Source organism: Polistes dominula, unplaced genomic scaffold (genome assembly GCF_049000335.1).
Source record: "Polistes dominula isolate Pdom_NZ unplaced genomic scaffold, Pdom_raw_medaka contig_16, whole genome shotgun sequence".
NCBI lineage: Eukaryota > Metazoa > Arthropoda > Insecta > Hymenoptera > Vespidae > Polistes > Polistes dominula.
Window position 1 is genome coordinate 123,171 of NW_028301040.1, and position 18,511 is coordinate 141,681.

At 35.2% G+C, this 18,511-nt stretch overlaps 1 protein-coding gene across 7 annotated transcripts in view; it reads right to left on the reverse strand.

Annotated features, from left to right (window-relative positions):
- GABA-B-R3 (gamma-aminobutyric acid type B receptor subunit 3) overlaps positions 1-18,511 on the reverse strand; it is a 48,068-nt gene that overhangs the window by 1,904 nt on the left and 27,653 nt on the right. For 6 of the 7 annotated variants that reach the window (XM_015329246.2, XM_015329243.2, XM_015329247.2 and 3 more), the window contains 13 exons: positions 16,180-16,383; positions 14,049-14,273; positions 13,725-13,785; positions 6,756-6,879; positions 6,022-6,138; positions 5,800-5,938; positions 5,614-5,730; positions 5,013-5,174; positions 4,697-4,800; positions 3,416-3,709; positions 2,677-2,921; positions 569-769; positions 89-316 (listed from right to left, as the gene is read on the reverse strand). In XM_015329246.2, the coding sequence (XP_015184732.2) occupies positions 89-316; positions 569-769; positions 2,677-2,921; positions 3,416-3,709; positions 4,697-4,800; positions 5,013-5,174; positions 5,614-5,730; positions 5,800-5,938; positions 6,022-6,138; positions 6,756-6,879; positions 13,725-13,785; positions 14,049-14,273; positions 16,180-16,383 (2,221 nt within the window). The remainder of the gene's footprint in view (positions 1-88; positions 317-568; positions 770-2,676; positions 2,922-3,415; positions 3,710-4,696; positions 4,801-5,012; positions 5,175-5,613; positions 5,731-5,799; positions 5,939-6,021; positions 6,139-6,755; positions 6,880-13,724; positions 13,786-14,048; positions 14,274-16,179; positions 16,384-18,511) is intronic. The other variant, XM_015329249.2, reaches the window with a different exon arrangement.

An 18,511-nucleotide genomic window follows, 5' to 3' on the forward strand; every position in this document is an offset into this window, starting at 1 on the left:
TAAATTTGATTTGAAATTGATTGGTATTCATTTAGATTGTTAATCATATTTGATTGATTGATGTATTTATTAAATGAGATTAACTCACGTGGCGGTAAAGTAAAATTCACTCTCGGTTCGCTGCTTTCCTTACGGCGTAAGCCGAAGCTTAATCTGCGGTCTTCCTCACTAGTGATACTAATTATCGGGCCAGAACCACATCGAGGATGAGACTGCCTTGAGCCTTGTGCATCCATTTGGCAGGTTGATGCGGCTTTAGCACCTGGTACTAGACCAGCTATATAACCCATGTGGACTCTCAGCGCAGACGCTACACCTAAATACGGTTATTACTCTTGATAATAACGACACCATATATAGAGTAGGATGAAAATGATAATGAATCATTTTCGGTTGGATATCGATTGACCTTACGAAGCCTATCGTAATCAATCTTGCCAGAAATATTGCTACTACAATGGTGCATAGGAACAAAAGTGCATAGGAAAATTCAATTTGCTACGATTTATTGGAGATGATAATAGTTCAACTTTGTACTATTTTCTTGAAAATAATTAGCAGGACTTACCTGTGAACGATGCCGTGGATGTTTTTCTACTACTCGGACGGCTGCCAAAAAGGCTGAAGAGCCGTTGGAAAACGCCCAAACGATTTGGTCCCTCGGTCTCTCTGCGACGATGAAGTTTGTAAATGTCGGCTAGGCTCCTTCTGGGACCATCCGGTTCCAGATCCGGTTGACTGCTAAACGCTACGGTACCGCGGCGCATGCCTAATTTCAACAAGGGGTCGGGTCAACACCAACTCCTCGAATAACCCGTATCGAGCGAGATCATCGCGCGATGCTTTCGTTCTTTAATAGCGATTTGAATTATAACGCAGGCAACGGAAGAATGCTTAGGGAATGCAACTTTCGTCAACTTTCGTCAACTTTCGTCAACTTTTGTCAACTTTCTCTCTAGTCAGGCTAAAATTCAACTAAACGTCCTTCCGTTACAAAATGTATTTATGCCAATAAAAAAGGGTGAAAGAGCGCATCGCAAAAGCGTCAAGCAAACTAAATTAAGTAGAAGAGGAAGGAGAAGAATACTTGTGTATTGTATCTTCTTTTTATTATTTTTCCTTTATTACGTTTAATTTCGTTTATAAGTTTGCACGATGCAAATTTCTAATGACTACGGATAGATGTTAGCTTTGTTGACAACAATATCAAAAGTTTCCAAAATTAATTGATCTATTAAACGACGCTTGAAAACAAAATCGAACAAAAAATCGACTTATTTGTAGAAGTAAGATTTTTCGTGGAAACGTGCAACCGACGCGTAACAGATACGATTCTTTTCACGAATATGTTTTGCTATTACTTGGAAAAATTGCTATTTGTTGACCCAGATGTCAATCGATATCTCATAGAAACAAACTTAAATGTTGTTTTTTACGATAACGTATAAGGGATGCTGCTAAACCAATTTGTAGGTTTGCCCAAGAAGCATAAATAGTGTACAAGAGAGAGAGAGAGAGGGAGAGAGAGAGAGAAATGAAGAAACTGTTGCAATTTCATGCTGTATAATGATCGAATTAATTTACAAGTGTAGTTAGAAGAAGAAGAAGAAGAGGACAAGTTCGAAAAAAGAAAGGGCAAGTGATAAGAAAAAAAAGAGATAAGCGATGAGAATGAGCATGAGTCATGCATGACGGATGTATCCGACATGTAAGAGCATCTGACATGCAAATAATACACTGCACAATTTTCTCCTTGCTACAACTTGGATGTTTGTACTCATAGAAGAGGTACGATCCCTTGAGGTAACAACGTACGACGAAATTTCTTAGATGTAGACTTTTTTGAAATATTAACGAGAGCGATATCCAAGATGATATATTAAGGAAATAACTTAGCCGGTCTTTCGTTTATTCTCTCAAGCTTCTTTTTCTTTTCTCTTCTTCCTTTTCGAACGATTTTTCACAACACTTACATTTTGACAAGTATGAACGGGTTATTCGTATTATTACAATAAAATAGACCTACGTAATGCAGCTGCTTACTTGTTTGGAGGATTTGTAAATTCCCTATTTGGATAATGTGCAATCTGTCGTTAATGTAACGAGTACGAATGATGGAAAGTGGAGCTGCCAAAAACACGGTCCCTCTTCGATTTATCATAAAAATGAGGGTCAAAGAGAGAGAGGGAGAGAGAGAACAAAAAGGAAAGAAACAAAGAAGGAAGGGACAAAAAAATATGAGAACAAAAAAATCAATAAAAAAATGTAACGTTTTTTCATGCATACTCGGACGTCCACGAGCTTGAAAAAGTCTCATTGTTTCTACTCTAAAAATTGAAACACGTTACGACGACGACGACGACGTCATCGTTTTACGGATATCTCTTCTTATGTGTCGTAACGTCAAGCAAGTGAACATAGGCTTTCGTTATAAAAGCATTACGTGCAATAAACGAAATTCCATCACCTTTCTCTGACACCTGAATGGCGGAGGAACGAACGAAGCGAGAAAGCATTAATATAAACGTTGATTCCTTCCTTCTCTGCTCGAAATGAGTCAGACTCATCGTGCAAAATATGTTTTTTTTTCTTTTGTTAATTTCTTTGTTGTTGTTGTTGTTGTTTTTTGCACGACTAAGTCCCGATAAAGATAAATTTGTTAGTATCGTTTCTTACCGGAAGGATCGGCGGACGGCCAACTGGCCCTCGGAATAACCGATGGGAGAACGCTGAGTAACAATAACGGTAAGCCACCCCCGATACTCGGATTTCGTTGTGGAATCGAAGTACTGGAAGAAGCGTGAGATGGTTCGACCGGTTCTTGGGCCAACTGCTTTTCCAATCTGGCCAACTCTAGCTCCAACTGAGCCATCTCGCGACGGTAAACTCGATTCTGCACCTCTACTCGATACTGTAGCTCTCTGCGGAATCACGTTAATTGCATCAAACGAGGCCAGGCACTGTTATTTCCTATTCCATTGATTTGCATGGAAAGAAGGGACACGTTTCGAAGAAAGGGCATCGTTTTCTTTGATCAAGCGATCAATTGATCGACATTCCTCGAGGCTTCAAATAAAGGCCAACAGAAAAAAGAGAATATGAAAACAAGAAAATATAGGAAGAAAGAAAATAAAAAGAAAGGGAGTTGGATTTTTGTTTTTTTTGTTTTGTTTATTTGCCAAATCCGATACGCTATTTTCTTTTTTCGTACGAACTCGTCGATTCGAGTTAAGTCGAATGCGATAACGTTTATTGTCTTTAAGACCAATTGTGTGTGTACTTGGCTAACGTTACAATTGATTTCTTATCGTCGCCTTAGCTACCCGTTTCCTCCTATCTAAAGGCTTTTCCATCTTTCACCAGTCTCTTCTTTAAATTCGATTTCGAGAAAAGCAAGAAATGCAAGCTCCCTTACCTTCTATCGTCCGTGACAAATCTCCTTGTGTTGCATTCGATCTTCAAGCCGAGACTCTGTACAACAGGATCAGCTCTTTCTCCAGCTAGAATGGTTGTCAATTGAGGTAGAAAGAGCAAGGCTAAAGTTGCCGTTGTCAAGGCCAGGATCAGGGCAGTGATCGTGACAAAGGCCAAGGTTGCTCGATCGGACATCAAATTTGCTAACACGACCACGATACCAGACGTTATCACTACCGAATAAACGATCATGCCAATATACTGCGAATCGTTCAAAGCTGGTATCTTCACGTGTCTGAAAAGAATTTTCTCTTATTTTTTCTCTCTCTCTGTTTTTTTTCCTTCTTTTTTTTTCAACTTTATATTTTGAGATATTTCTCGATTCGATTCGATTCGATTCGATTCGATTCGATTCGGTTACGTGAAATATCTTGTCTTTCTCTAAAAGTATGAATTCCGAGAGAGAATCCTTTATAATCTCGTTTGATTCGAATCGTACTACTAGGAGCGATTTTCTTTGTCACTCGAATCGTTCAAGGAAACTTCCTATACGTCTTCTGCATTTCCGATATACCTTCTACCTTCTATCTTCTACCTTCTACCTTCTACCCTACGATCGAATTTCTTTCCTCTATTTCCTTTCGTCTATTAGATTTTTCTAAGTCTATCACAAAACACGCCTTTTTTCTCCTACCAATCGTTCAAATATTTATTTTCCTATTTTTATTTAGAATTTTTGCTGGCCATTAAATTTGAAAATTGTCATAATCTTTTGACTCGTGACAAAAATAGCGTGTAGAAAACGTGTTGGTCTGTGTATAGATTACAGTTAGCATTTGAATTGTTTCATTAAATTTTCCATTTTCTCGGATGCATTCACAAAACGTTAATAGCAGTTTTCAACGAGGAAATATGAATTTACCTTAAAGAGGCCGAATAATATCCCATTGTTTTTATCTTTATCTATAGTGGCACACATTTCGTACAATTCTATCCCATTTGGAGTTGATACCATCGTTGAACAATGTAATTAATTAGCTAAATTGCTACGGATTATTTCTCCATAGTACGCTCGTCATTCTCTGCGAGCGATTAAATCTCCGCTCGAAATAGCGACAATTATTACATCCGGTTAATACTTAGATTCATCCTAAGTGTTTTTTAAATCAATCTATTCATACACAAAAAGTACAGAACAAGAAGAAGAAGAAGAAGAAGAAGAAGAATAAATCGAAAAATATGGATTAATTCGATCCCGACAATCTTTGTACTGAAAGCTTACCTTGTTTCCCAGGCCATGTAGACACCGACTACGAGTAACAAGCCTTTATAAACGTAAAGTGCACCCAGCCAGCCATTAGTGTGCTGTGAACGACATACCTCCACCTACGTGGAAGAAGAAGCAAAGGCAACGAGTTAATTGGTTACGGATCGTTAAAGGTAATTACGAATAGCGTTATTGCGGCTACTTTTGGGACACCACTGGAACTTGCATCTTGTTCCTTCGTAGGAAAATCATTTGAAAGATTTTGCCTACGTTTACGTTTACGTTTACGTTTACGTTTACGTTTATGTACTTTTCAGAGATTTTCCTATACCTGTGGTTGATAGATGATGCCACGATCTTGCAAATTCATTTCTATGGTTAAGTTACGCAGATGACGTTGCATTGGATCCAAGGTCACCCAGAGTGTCACCACCAGGCCGTCGATCACGAGCAGTATGCAAATTAGGCTTATCAGTTGAGTATCCTGTAGCAGCTAGGAATCATAAATTTACCTCGTCCATGAATCATAGCAGATAATATTACTTCTTGTAAGATCAAAATCGATCATTTTTATTTATTTTATTTAATTATTCTAATATGGTTCTAGTTTATCTTCAACTTTTGTAACATATGTATAATGATTGCAAGCCCAAGTTATAAAATCAATGGATGCTAACACTGATTTTATTTGCCGATAGAAAAAGAGAGAAGAGCCTTTTGTTAATTCAAAAGATAAACATTAATTGTATGAATTTTCCTCTCTTAAAACGTGTGGTTTATTCTATACATCGGATTTAATCGAATCAATCGCTTTAGAACCATCCAAGAGAAAAGGTGAAAGGAATATCTATTCTTTCCGTTTTATATTTGAATTATAAGATCATATTATTATGCATTTCAATTTCTACATGAAATTAGAAATCGACTCGAACCTTATTTTTGACGACTCCACTTCTGCTTCTTGTAAAGATCCTATGAACTCTATAGGTTTTCGTGAACATGGAACCGAAAGCCAAAGAAAATCCAGCTGATAATAGAAGAACTCTTGCCTATGAAGGAAAATATAACAATGAATTGATTGGAAATAAATGAGATGTTTGTAGAAAAGTGATGCTCACGGTGCACACGGATGGAAAATAATCATGGCTTTTGGGGAGTGTTGCATTGTCAAGTCCAAGTAGTATAACCGCACCATAAACGAGACAGCAACCAACTGCAGCCATATTATTTAGTCTGGGACTCGATAGTTTAATACTTCTGCGAGCATACATGTGTTTACTTATAATTCCATTTGTTTGTTTTCCGACGTTTACGAAACATTATAGATCTTAGAGGCTTACTTGTGTTTTCGAAAATGAAGATTAAATGCGAGAAATGCAACTGCCAGGGCAACTCCGATGCTTGCCAAGCAAGTGACCGCGAGAAAAGCTGCAGGTGCTACTGTAACCACTCTTAACCTGCATACAAAATGACACTATCGTAAAGTTGTGTTCAAATTTCATATAAAAATGTCGCGTGACTGGATGGATCGTTAGGGTTGTTGAATATTTCACGATTACGTCGATCTTCTATAAGACATATTATAAATTATAGTCAACAAACTAGAATTTCGTGGTATCTCAAGATACCAACCAACCAACCAACCAACCACGACGAAAGAGTCAACTTGAATCATGATTTATGTATACACCAAGGATAAATAGCAGTGGTATATAGGTATATTTGTATATGTAAACGTTTTGCTTGACATTTTACACGAGCACGAAGTGAGTAGGAGGATAATCTCCTGAAATTCCTCGCTCTACTTGCTATGACGACCTCTTTGCTTTCTCTCTTTTAGAGAAAGAGAGATATGCGAAGTTTAAATGCTAGTGTAGCATCGAAATTGACTCATTATACTTGGAAGAAAACTTTTCATCCGATCTCGCATGATTATTCAGAGATTATCCTCTTACTTTCCTTTCAAGAAATAGTATCCCTTTAACAAATCTTCTTCTAATCAAACAAAATGAGAATCGTTTAATTAGTTTGAAATGTTGTACTACATAACATCATCGAAAAGTGATACTACTACCGATAAATCCTACGAGCTGCAGGCGGATGTCCTCCGGGCCATCTTGTAGCAACGCATTCTGGGCAGTTCATTATTAGTTTCCCATCCTCCGGAGTGAAGATCGCTATCTTTCTACTACGATGACCTATAACAAGAAAACTTTCATTGGATCGATATCATCCTTCATACTATTTTTTATTCTAAGCATGTAGGTTAGTACTACTTGCATATAGGTAGTGCAGAGTTGAGCACATGTAACTATACCTATCACGTATACGTATATACTACTCGTGGATCAGGGCAATAACGCCAGTAACTAATCATAAATTCGTTATTGCCCGGTGTTCCATCGTTCGAAACATTATTGCGGCAATTGTGCCTCTGCTTTATAGCAACTGAAAGCCAACGATAATCGGCCATCGTAACGTGTTCTACCTTGCTATACAATTTGTTATTAGAAAATACAAGAACAGAGAAAAAAGATAGAAACAATGTCATAGGATGATATATCTCAATTGAAAAATTATTATTATCCCTTTCGGTGATTGAACGCAAAAAAATATCCATCCTATCGACAATAATCGTCGTTTCGTTTCTTTATGGCGAATTGAATCTCGTATTCTTTACGTACGAACGGACGAACGAACGGACGAACGAACGAACGAGTTGGTGCAATCATTTTAGAGGGATTCAGGTTTCATCGTTGCGATCGGATCTTGTGCTAGCCGAGCACGAATTCAAGATAATTGGTTTCGTTTCGTGCAAAGAGCTTTAGAGATGTCAAAAAGGCTAGCTAACTCGAACAGGATTTTTGAGACTTTAATTCCCTTTTCTCGTTCGATGACTTTTCCCATTCCCTTTTATTTTCTTTCATTTTCTTTTTACATTTTCTAATCCTCATACCTATGTCAGTGCTTATCTATCTGTGCTGATAGATTTCTCAGATATATATCTATGTATCTGCTGAAAAGATGACAAAATTAAAGTCGTAAAAGTGCTCGGCAATGTCCACGTCGATGAATCCTCCACCTCATCCACCTCCTCCTCCTCCTCCTCCTCCTCCTCCTTTCGCAGTAAAACTCTCCTCGAAACGATTTCGAGCGTATTATGAGATTCGAATAAATTATTGATATCTTTCGTACTTTTATATTTACTGATCATTTGATGACTTTGATTCCTGAATCGTTAGATCGTAAAACAGTAGAGGGAGAGAGAGAGAGAGAGAGAGAGAGAGAGAGAGAAAAAATTTAATAATAAAAAATATAAAAAAGATAGGCGACAAGAATCGAAGGATAAAAATAAAAATTAGAATAAATCGCCCTCCGTATTTTATGATGAATCTTTGAAAAAAATATTTAACCACACATTAAAACGATTCACTATGCATCCTGAAAAACATCTCACATTGGTATATAAACGTTCCTTCTTCTTATCTGTTCTTTATGGACCATTTTAAGAGTCCTTCGCAAACTGGGGATCATTAAACGAAATTACTTTGGGGTTTATTTGTCATCGATGTCACTTAAAAAACAAAAAAATATTTTATATCGATCATCATTGTTTCAAGAATTTTTACCGATCTCTTTTTTTTTTTTTGTTAACAAAAAAAAAAAAAAAAAAAGAAATGTAAAAAGCATGAACTTTATTCCGAAAGCATAAAAGAAAGATTTTGACTTTCATTTGTAATCATCCTTTTGTCTACACTCGATTTCATAAAATATGCTTCGATACAAAGAGTGCAAAACTTTTTTCTCAACTTGGAATTTAACTTGTTTCCTACCTCTGTTTCTTTTCCTGAACTTTCGTCGAAACTTTCTTTTTCCTTCTTTTTTCTTTTTTTTCCCCTTCTTCCTACCATAATTTGTCCAACTTTTTATTTCTATATATATATAAAAAAAAAAAAGAGAAAAGTGAATTATTTCAGAGAGGAGAAGTACATATTAAAAAAATAATAGCTACTCCCTGTCGTGACAAAATGACGTGACAAAATGACGTGACACTTTGTTACAATCAAATTGAATCATTGTAAAAGTTATTTATCCAAGCGCCTTTACTTTCGCGTCCTAGAAAGCTTTATTCGTAACATTTTTCGACTGGGTACATGGAACAGGTAATTTCCCTTGACAAACGTGTGACAGGAAAGGACTCGTGCGAACTTCTTTACATGACGTATTCAGATATGCAATAGTACGCATCCCTCTTTCTCTTTTTCTCACAACTTCTCGGTTCTATTTGAAAAAGTTTATTTCCTTTTTTTGTTCTTCTTCCCTAAGTAACATCTAACATTGTACACATTTGCTTTATATTTTTGCTGTTATACGCCTTTGTTTTTTCTTTTTCCCTTTTTCCCTTTTTCCCTTTTTCCCTTTTTTTTTTGTCATTGTTGTTGGTGCAAGCTCTTACGGTAAATAAACTTTCTAAAAAAATATCTCGACAAAGGGTTTCCCGTCAAAGTCTTGTCTTGTCTTGTCTTTTTTTTCTCTTTATAACTTTCTCCCTCTCTCTCTCTCTCTCTCTCTCTCTCTCTCTCTCTCTCTCTCTCCTCTCTATTTCTCTTTCATTAAAGAAGCGTCAGAAGATAATGTTAAAATGATTGGAATAATGAAACGTTGCTATACCAACACAAAATGCCTTCATTAATGTCTAATGAAGAGGGGAGTCAAACTTTAGTTTACTATTTTCTTATCATTTTTTGTATTCTGTGTAGTAGACTTTTTAGGTCACAAGATCAGTATTGTTACAAGATATCAACTTTCTGTCATACGATTTATCAGTATTGTCAGAAAAAATATGTCCAAACTTTGCTTTCCTTCTTTTCCTCTTTCCCTTTTATTCTTTTTTGCCTTTGGGGTTTGCGTTCTCGAAGTGTATCTCATCGGAAAGGTCCAATGACACCACCCTTCGACATGCTATTTGATGGATTATAGCCGTAGGATCGTTCGATACAATTCGACGAACGTAAGACCTCCTCAATCGGATAGGTGGAACAATTAAAAAAAAGGAACAACAGAAATATATCCAATCTCTCAGTCGAAAGACATGGTTCAAACTAAATTCCTGACCAGTTCATTACACAATAGAATTACAATAGATACAAAATAGGAATAAAAGAAAATGTTAGCAGTGTTTGTAGAACTCGTAAAGGTTAAGGCTGTTCATCCACTTGTTCATCCACTTGTTCATCCACGTCGTGAGGGTGTCGAAAATGTTGACAACGAATGAAAAGAACTCTGTCGTAATGTCACAGGAAATATCATTCTTTCTATTTTGTTTTTTTCTTTTTTTAACTTTGGATATCATCCTAAGGGAATCTTGAAAGATTTGCTGATCATCGAATCGATATTTCCTTCTCCGGTATATTTGAATATCCGGAATATTGATCTATCCGTATCAAAGTCTTGGGAGAGATAAGGATTTAAATAGGAATAGAGAAAGGTATACACGTCAGAATTTGTTGTCGAAGCTTTTAAGAGATTGTACGATTCTCCAGTAGTCCAGCTTGATTTTTCGTCGACCGAGAGAGAGAGAGAGAGAGAGAGAGAGAGAGAGAGAGAGACAATTGAGTGGAGACAAAGAAAGTAATGAATCGCGGCCTCGATTTTTCGACACGGTTTGCTGTTTCGCTCTTCTCGTTGTTCTCTTTTCTTTTCACTTGTGATCGATCGGGTTGTACCAGTAAACAAGACTATGAAATCTCGTCGAATTAATGGGCGGGCCCTTCTTTTCCATATGTCTCCAACTATTTATCGTGATATTATAGGAGATACCAAAGGACATACGTTACGTTTCTTTATCGATGGTCATACATTTTCCTAGACGTCTTTGCATGCGCAGAATGCACTTATATAGTCCCCCTACCTCCCTTCCACCTATTATTTCACCATGAATACTTGGCGTACTACCATAAGCATTCCAATGCTGTCGGGTTCACTCAAATTATGCATCGGGATTGTTTCTTACGAATAAGAGAAGACCTCTCTCTTCCTCTCTTCCTCTCTTCTTGACCTTTCGACCATTGTCGTAAATTTCATAAATATATAGTCGTGAGCACCTGCTCCTATTTTCTTTTGATTTATTTTTATCACAGATTTTGTCCACTTTCTCAAGAATAATCTTCTTCTTATAAATGTTCTTTAAACATTAATCAGTTTGAAAATGCGACAATGTTTTTGATTCCTCTCGCCGTCGCATCGTCCACTGAAATTCATTTTGTTATTTCATTATGTTATACGCGTTCGGATGTATAAAAATCCGATTATAGTCAACGTGCTCTCGTATTCGCTACGATGCATTTATCAGCGTCGAATTTAATTCGATTTCGAGACAGGAAGTAAATGGTCGTCTAAATTTGACACTAGTTTCACCGTCAATCCGTTTCTATCTTTCACGAACACACAAACATTTGAAATTCTTCGAGAGAACAGTAATATTGACCAACGCTATCTATCTTCTACCATCTCTTTTTATCTCTATCACACGAGATATCTCTTTATCTTGCCTTTTATCTTAACCTTTTATCTTGCCTATCGTTTTCCCAAGGGAACTTCTCTTTCGATTAATTATTCATCATCGCTTTGCCAATATCCAGTAGTTAGAATGCCAAGTATCTTTGGCCCCGTTCGCTTCCATCCTACGATGATCCTCCTCCTTTTTCGTTTTATAGTTCGCGATCTCCTTTATATCGGAAATGCCTTACGGCCTCTACTTTTCAACTTGTACAAATCGTTAGAGATCACCCTAACCGTCTACGTTTTCGCAAACGATTCGCAAACTTTTAGTTATTAGCTAAGATCGGAAATGAAGTTAAACAAAAATCATTCGAACTTCTTTATATAATCCAATTCTATAAATGTGAGACAAATGTTAATCAAAATGTATGTTGGTGTTAGTAAATTAAAATATCGTAATGCATATTTTATACAGAAAAATATGACTTTTATATAGAAAAATATAACGTTTCACGTTATCGGCAATTTCTTTGAAAATGAAGGAAGAACTGGTAAAGAAAGACTCATTAATTGAACCGCGGCGATAAATATTATGCGCAACTTGATCGGCTTGCTATCGGAAAAATTAATAGAGTCCAATGTTGAATTTGTTCTCGTGGTTATTTCCCTTTTTGTTATACTAAACTGATTGGATATTCATCATCGGATTTGCCTGTATTTTCAAGCTCGCTTTAGTCGATTCAATTATTTCATGCGATTTTGTTCATTTATATTTTGCTGTTGCTGCATTTTGTCACTTAGGTATCTTTCACCGATTTTAATCGAATAACGAAATTTACATCGAAATTTTATTGACGAAAGTATGTATTTCAATTGGAAAATACATTTTTTTTTATGTTCTCTGCATAATCGTATCAAAGTAAATCAATGAACTTTATTTGATTGGAAAATATGGTAATCTGCATTTTAGTTGATGACAGTTAAATGTGCAATTTCCATAATTTCCATACAAAATCGAGGTAATCGAGACTGTAAGGGGATTTTCCTAATTACGAGTTTGACGATCATTATCATTAAATATTATCATTTTTAGTTCATTATTTTCTGCGATATAAATGATCGTCGTTGAGATAACATCATTAATTTGCGACTTTTTCAAAAGATTTTTCAACAGATTTTTCTCTATCTTCAAATTTAATGATTTTTTTTTAGCATTATTTTAGGAAAGAAAAATCTAATTTACAATAAGTTACAAAACAACATGATTAATTAATAATAATAATAATAAAGGCCCTCAGAGTAATCCCTGCTTGTCGTAAGAGGCGACTAAAAGGAAAATCCAGGAAAGATGGAGAAAGAAAACAATTAGAAAACGTATAGGACTCCTTTCTGAGATTCATCATCAGGCCATGTTTTAAGGGCACAGCTTGTGGGGTACGCACATTGTGCGATTGTAGGGTGCGATTGTTGTGTAGACGAACACACCCTCGAATCAAATCTAACCATACAAACACAAAACAGCACACAACAATTCCAAGTTGTATATGTTGAAAGTGCTTCGAAGATATTACAATCATTGACCATTAACAATAAAGACGGGAAAACTGAGATAGTGTATGCAGTGGATAAACGAAATGGATGAATGTTGTTTCTATATAGCGACAAAAATAGAAACAACAATTAAATCCAGATAATGGATCCATCAACACAATGAATAGAAAACCCTATTCATACTTGATTGGGAAAAAACTCCCTATCAATCCTAAACAACCTCCCAAAACACTTACCACGGCCACTTACCAATCATGTAAATCGAGTTAATAAAAAAGAAGAATAAAATAATAATAATAATTTGTACTTTGATGTGGAGGAATAAATCGATATAGCACGAGTTAACTTTCTCATTTTCTTCGAGAAATGTTTGTTCTTTTTTTGAAGAAACTCTGATGTAAGTAGGCAACATGATCTTCTATGAAGCTTCATATGTAAGCTTTTACGACATATCGGTTATAAACGAATGTGCTTTTATCGTAACGGATATATAGCGTGAAAATCGTTGGGATGTGTACTTCACAATAGAAATCTCATAAATGGAATCATCCGAGCGTTTACGTGTCAGTTAGCCACGATATGTAGAGAGGATATCCGATTTATTATAGTATTACGCGTAGATAATTGCTGACAATTTCTACTCAGCTTTAGGCATGTATATGCGTCTCGCAACACGCGCATCACTAATTATCAATATAACACTATTTTACTCGTATGTATCATCATGAATATTAGATTATAATTAGTATTCTCTTTTATTTTCTTTTTGTAGATAAAAGTGCTTAGAATATTACATTTTTTTCATCGCAGCAGCAATGCAAGGGCATGAAAGAAAAAAAAGTGCAACACGTGGTAGTAGGTAGTTCGTAAGGAATTTTTAGGACAACGTTTAACCTTGGAATAAGCACTGCTTTCTCTCTCTCTTTTTAGTTATGTGCGTTAGCAGGGTGTAAAGGGAATGTATCAAGATTAATCTAGCGTTTTAACTTACCCTGCCTTTGGTAGAAGGCGGTGATTCCAACACGATCCGCGCCGTCAAAAGAAACCGGCCCCTAAAAGCAAAAGCGTCGTCAAAGGGAAACTCCTTTCGTTCAACTACTTTCCTTCAACTACTTTCGTTCCACTACTTTCGCGATATATCGACGTATCACCGCTAAGCTAATAAACCCTCCTCTTTTTGCTACATAGAAATGATGGATAGTGTATATTTCTCGAGGAATACATCCAACGAACTAAGCCAATGTCCTCGTACGATTGATTTTTTTCTTTGTAATTTCTCTCTTCATAGACATTCAACCATTTCTGATATGCTTACCGAAACACCGATAAAGTGTAAGATTTTAAGTTGTTCGAGCAAATATTTAGCATAAGTCTTGTTTTGATGGGTATATTTAGCCATGGTCATGTTCATTTCATTTAATTCAGTCTCAGTTTTATCCAATGCTAATGCCATTGCCCAGACAGCATCGTACGTTTGTGCAGCAAATTTGGAAGATGCTACGCCTCGTTTAGCGAGTTCCGATATAAATTCTGTGCTTGTCTGTGAAAAACATGAGATTATTTATTGTTAAATAAATAGATGATTCAGAATTTTGTTTAAACATGATTCATCAAATCGATTAGATACTTAGAAATACCAATGATATATTCCCTTTAAGGTTTGCATATTACACATTATGTGTTATAGATCGTTTTATGAAACAAATCTGTTTCTAATGTTTATGCAAATTTGATATGCTAAATATGTTTAATTGAATACATTGATAAATTTCAATGTCTATTTGGATTATTATAGAATTACTTTAATGTTACAAGTCGCTTTAATAAATGCAAATTCTGGGGAATTGAAAGCGACCAAATTTCGGAAATTGATTATCGTATGGCCAACAAATTCTTGTCTTATGGATAATCACATTATTTGAAATCATTTACTATGATTGAATAAATTAAGATTGTCAATCGTCATCTAAGATAATTTGTGTAACGATCTTCTGTCACTCCAATATTCGGTTAGACCAAGGGAATTGCAATAGTCAGCATATACGATTGTTTAAATACTATATCATGATAAGTAAAAATACATAATAAACTTTAAACAATTAGTATTAATGAATGTACATAGGTATACACAGTGTGCCCAGATAATACTGTATGATGTTATTGACCTATCTCTAAATCAACTTACACCATGTGTGCTAAATTTAACACATGTTAGCATAATTTAACAACATTATTTTCATTTGTTGGCTTTTTTAATTACTTATTGTCCACATTGAAGTTAATTAAATAGAGCGTACGAGTGAGTTGAGTTTACAGTTATTATTTCACCGTCGTCTATGTGGCTTCGTATTTTCTACCATGTAATTATTTACATTTATTTGTTTCTTAGATAAAGCTTTTCTTCCCTTTTTATTTTTCCTTTTTTTCTTCTTTTTCTTTTCTTTTTACGTCCTTGAGAAACATCGACGCACGAAGCGGAATGGTTTAAAGAAGAGAAGTGCCCGGGCTTATTCTTTTTTTCTTTTCTGAAATATTTCGGCATTGGAGAGAGAAAAGAACGACGACGACGACAATTGAAACATAGCAAAAGTCGGCCATTCGCTGCCTACGCGAAATGTTCGGCTTTTAGAAATGGGCGAAGGCACAGTTAAAATAAAAAAAAAATAAAAAAAAACGTGCCCTGTGACGCACATATTAAAAGAGCAGTCATAGTGTACGTGTGCCGTTGGCGACGCAATCATAAAATAAGACAATAGAGTTTCACGTTTTATTTGAATTTTAATGCGTCAACCGATAAATATTAAGAAATGAGTGTACTTTAAAGTAGAACTCTTACGAAATAAACGGCCTATTATTTTTGTTTCATTTCATTGAAATCTAGCTAGATTGAAGGTTTTTTTCATTCTAGTTTTCATTAGTTGATTAATATCAGAGTATGAGAAATAATTGTGGATAGATATTGGGAATGTCGGTAAGATATTGCAAGCATTCTCTTTCTCAAGTCGTGCGATGCTCGCTTGAATCAAGAATATGGGATGACAGGGAGTTCATTTCTTAGTAGCCTCGACAATGGTAAAAGCAAGAACCAGCTGCAAACTAGCTTTCTATTCTCGGGCTTATTCCCGTCTTCGCTTCCCTTCAAGAGTTTACGATTATTATGTATCCATAACAAAGAGTATACAAACCTAACCCCTCTATATTATTATACCTCTCTCTCTAACCATTTTCTTACTCACTTACTATCTACAATATAGTGTAATCCTCGTGATCGTAAGCTGAGAAAACAATGGGGTTTTAACTTTGATCGGAAGTAACCATATAAGTATACCATACCGAAGCTTGGCTAACTATAAGTGAACCTTTAGCCTTAATCGACAATTTAAGCTATTTTCAAGTTTAACAGAAGAAATAGATAAAGATTTGATTAGTTTTTCATGAAATCTTACCAAACCGGAATAGCTGACCTCTCCTTTAAGAGTATAATCATGACTTTTAACTATGATCACCCCATCTAAAGGTTGCATCAATTGAGATGTTGTACATTCCTCAGGTCCGGAGGGTATGTAATCGTTAGGCCCCTCAAACTGGTTCATGGTGTCACCTGGTAGAATCCAAGCGTAATCCCCATCGAGCATACCAAGTTTCCAAGCCTGGAAACAAAGGAAGACAATACAAAGCAATATGGATTATTAATTGTTCTACTATCTTTTATTTAACTCTCTTCAACATTTTTCTCTTGAAATTACCCGGAGTTATTTTCATAACAGCTTTGGACAGTTCTTTTAGCGAAATCCAATTTTCTTGAGTACCTGTACAGTTAACTGTACCTGTTTCCTACCTTTTCTTTTGGATGTTTTCACTTTTTCATATTTCTTGACAACTTTTTGTCTCCCTGTTCTTAAACACGTTCAAAAATTCTACTTCTCTTTCTTTTCGTTATTGCATTTATTTGACTTTAATATCCGGCAATCGGCTTTTTTCTTTTGATTAATCTTCGATGTAACATGTCACAATTGAGAAACGTAATAGAAAGATCAAGTGAAATTATTGTCTGATTGAAGAAATGGCAGACGGATTGTCGCATTATTAATGAAAATCTTGTTTGACAGTAGGACGCTATCTTCGGTATAACGAGAAATGACATCAAGAAGAAATAGAGCTACCCTACCCTCTTCCGTCTTTCTTCCATTTATTTTTGTCTTTTCTTTTAACCAACGCCGCCGACCTTTAACTACTTTTAAAAGCAACGGCAATCGATATTAAAACGTAAGTGTATTAAAAGGTACAACTTCTCGCTTCAAACTGAAATATCCCATATTGCATAAAAAAAAAGAAAAAGGGAAAACAATGTTGTACAAATGTGTAACAATTCGGAAAAATATAAACATTCAAAAGAAAAAAGATAAAAAAAGAATTAATTGGAAAAAAAGTCAATCTATTCTCGTCTCGACCAATCAAACGCGCATTACATGCACAACCATTGTGTCAAACGTTACATTTATTTTCTATTTTCTTTCTATTTTACATTCCCACATACGTTCTTCCATTCGTTATTACAAACTCTGTCGCGTTTTAATGATTTCCAAAAAAAAGAAAAAAGAAAAAAAGAGAAAAACCGAAAACTCGTTTTTTTACTTCGATCCATTAAAAGGAAAAAAGTCTCACTCTCTGGTGAAAAATAATTCGATTCGTAGCAAGTGATAGTAGTTTTAACCGAAAGCCCCGAACCAAATAGAAAGAAGTAAAATAGAAAAGAAAAAAGAGAAAAAGAAGGGGAAAAGAAGGCGAATGAAAAAATCGATAGGCGAGCATCGTTTCACGGTATCGGACTCTTCCACTTTGTCGTAAATCGGGATCTTCTTTCTTTACTTTGCACTTCAACCAAGGAAAGTAGTCAAAGTGATAACAAAAATATATAGGCCAGATTTGACAATTTCTCATTGTCGAGATTAACAGAGTTCAAATTATTCAAGAACTTCCAAGTTGAATCTTATTATATGTTATGTTATAATTCCTGACTTTTCTTCATCAGATAAAATAATATTTGCAATGTTACTTTTGATTTGATTTGATTTTATTGTTTGTTTCGATCGAAGTGTAAGTGTAAGCGTAAGTAATATCTTATTATATATCGATAACATTTTTTATTTTCATATAATTGTTATTTGTATTGTGTAATAAAATTATTCGATTGTCGCATTGATAGTAATAAAAAACCTGAATAATTAAATATAGAATGAATTATCGTCGAATGAAATTGTGCATATTTTGATCTCTCAACGGTTCTAGCTTTTTATCATTTAATTTTTTATATTGACACTCGTTTGTATTCCAATTCGATGTGATCGTAATATTGTTAGTATTGTTAGTATTGTTAGTATTAAAAAAAAAAAAAAACAACGATAAGTTATTCTTTCGAGATTGTGGACACGTCAATATGTTTTTCATCATTCTTCTTTTCGTATTATGAACAAAGAGAAAAATATGATACATTTGAAAAAGTATTCAAAAGTGTTCTCTCTCATGAATATGAGAATAATAAGGGGCTATTTAAATATTGAAAAAAACCAATGGCCGAATCGATTAGTTCGAGTGACAGGAAAACCCGTTAGAGATATTACTTAACGTAATGGCACTCGATGAACATCGACCATCTGTTTGTTGGATCGTTTTGAAGCTTGACCAAGATAAGATAGATCTAGCAAATCGATCTTTGAGATCTATATTGAAGAAATTCTATTTCATCGACTGTTTATCGCGTTCACACGGAGATGCGCA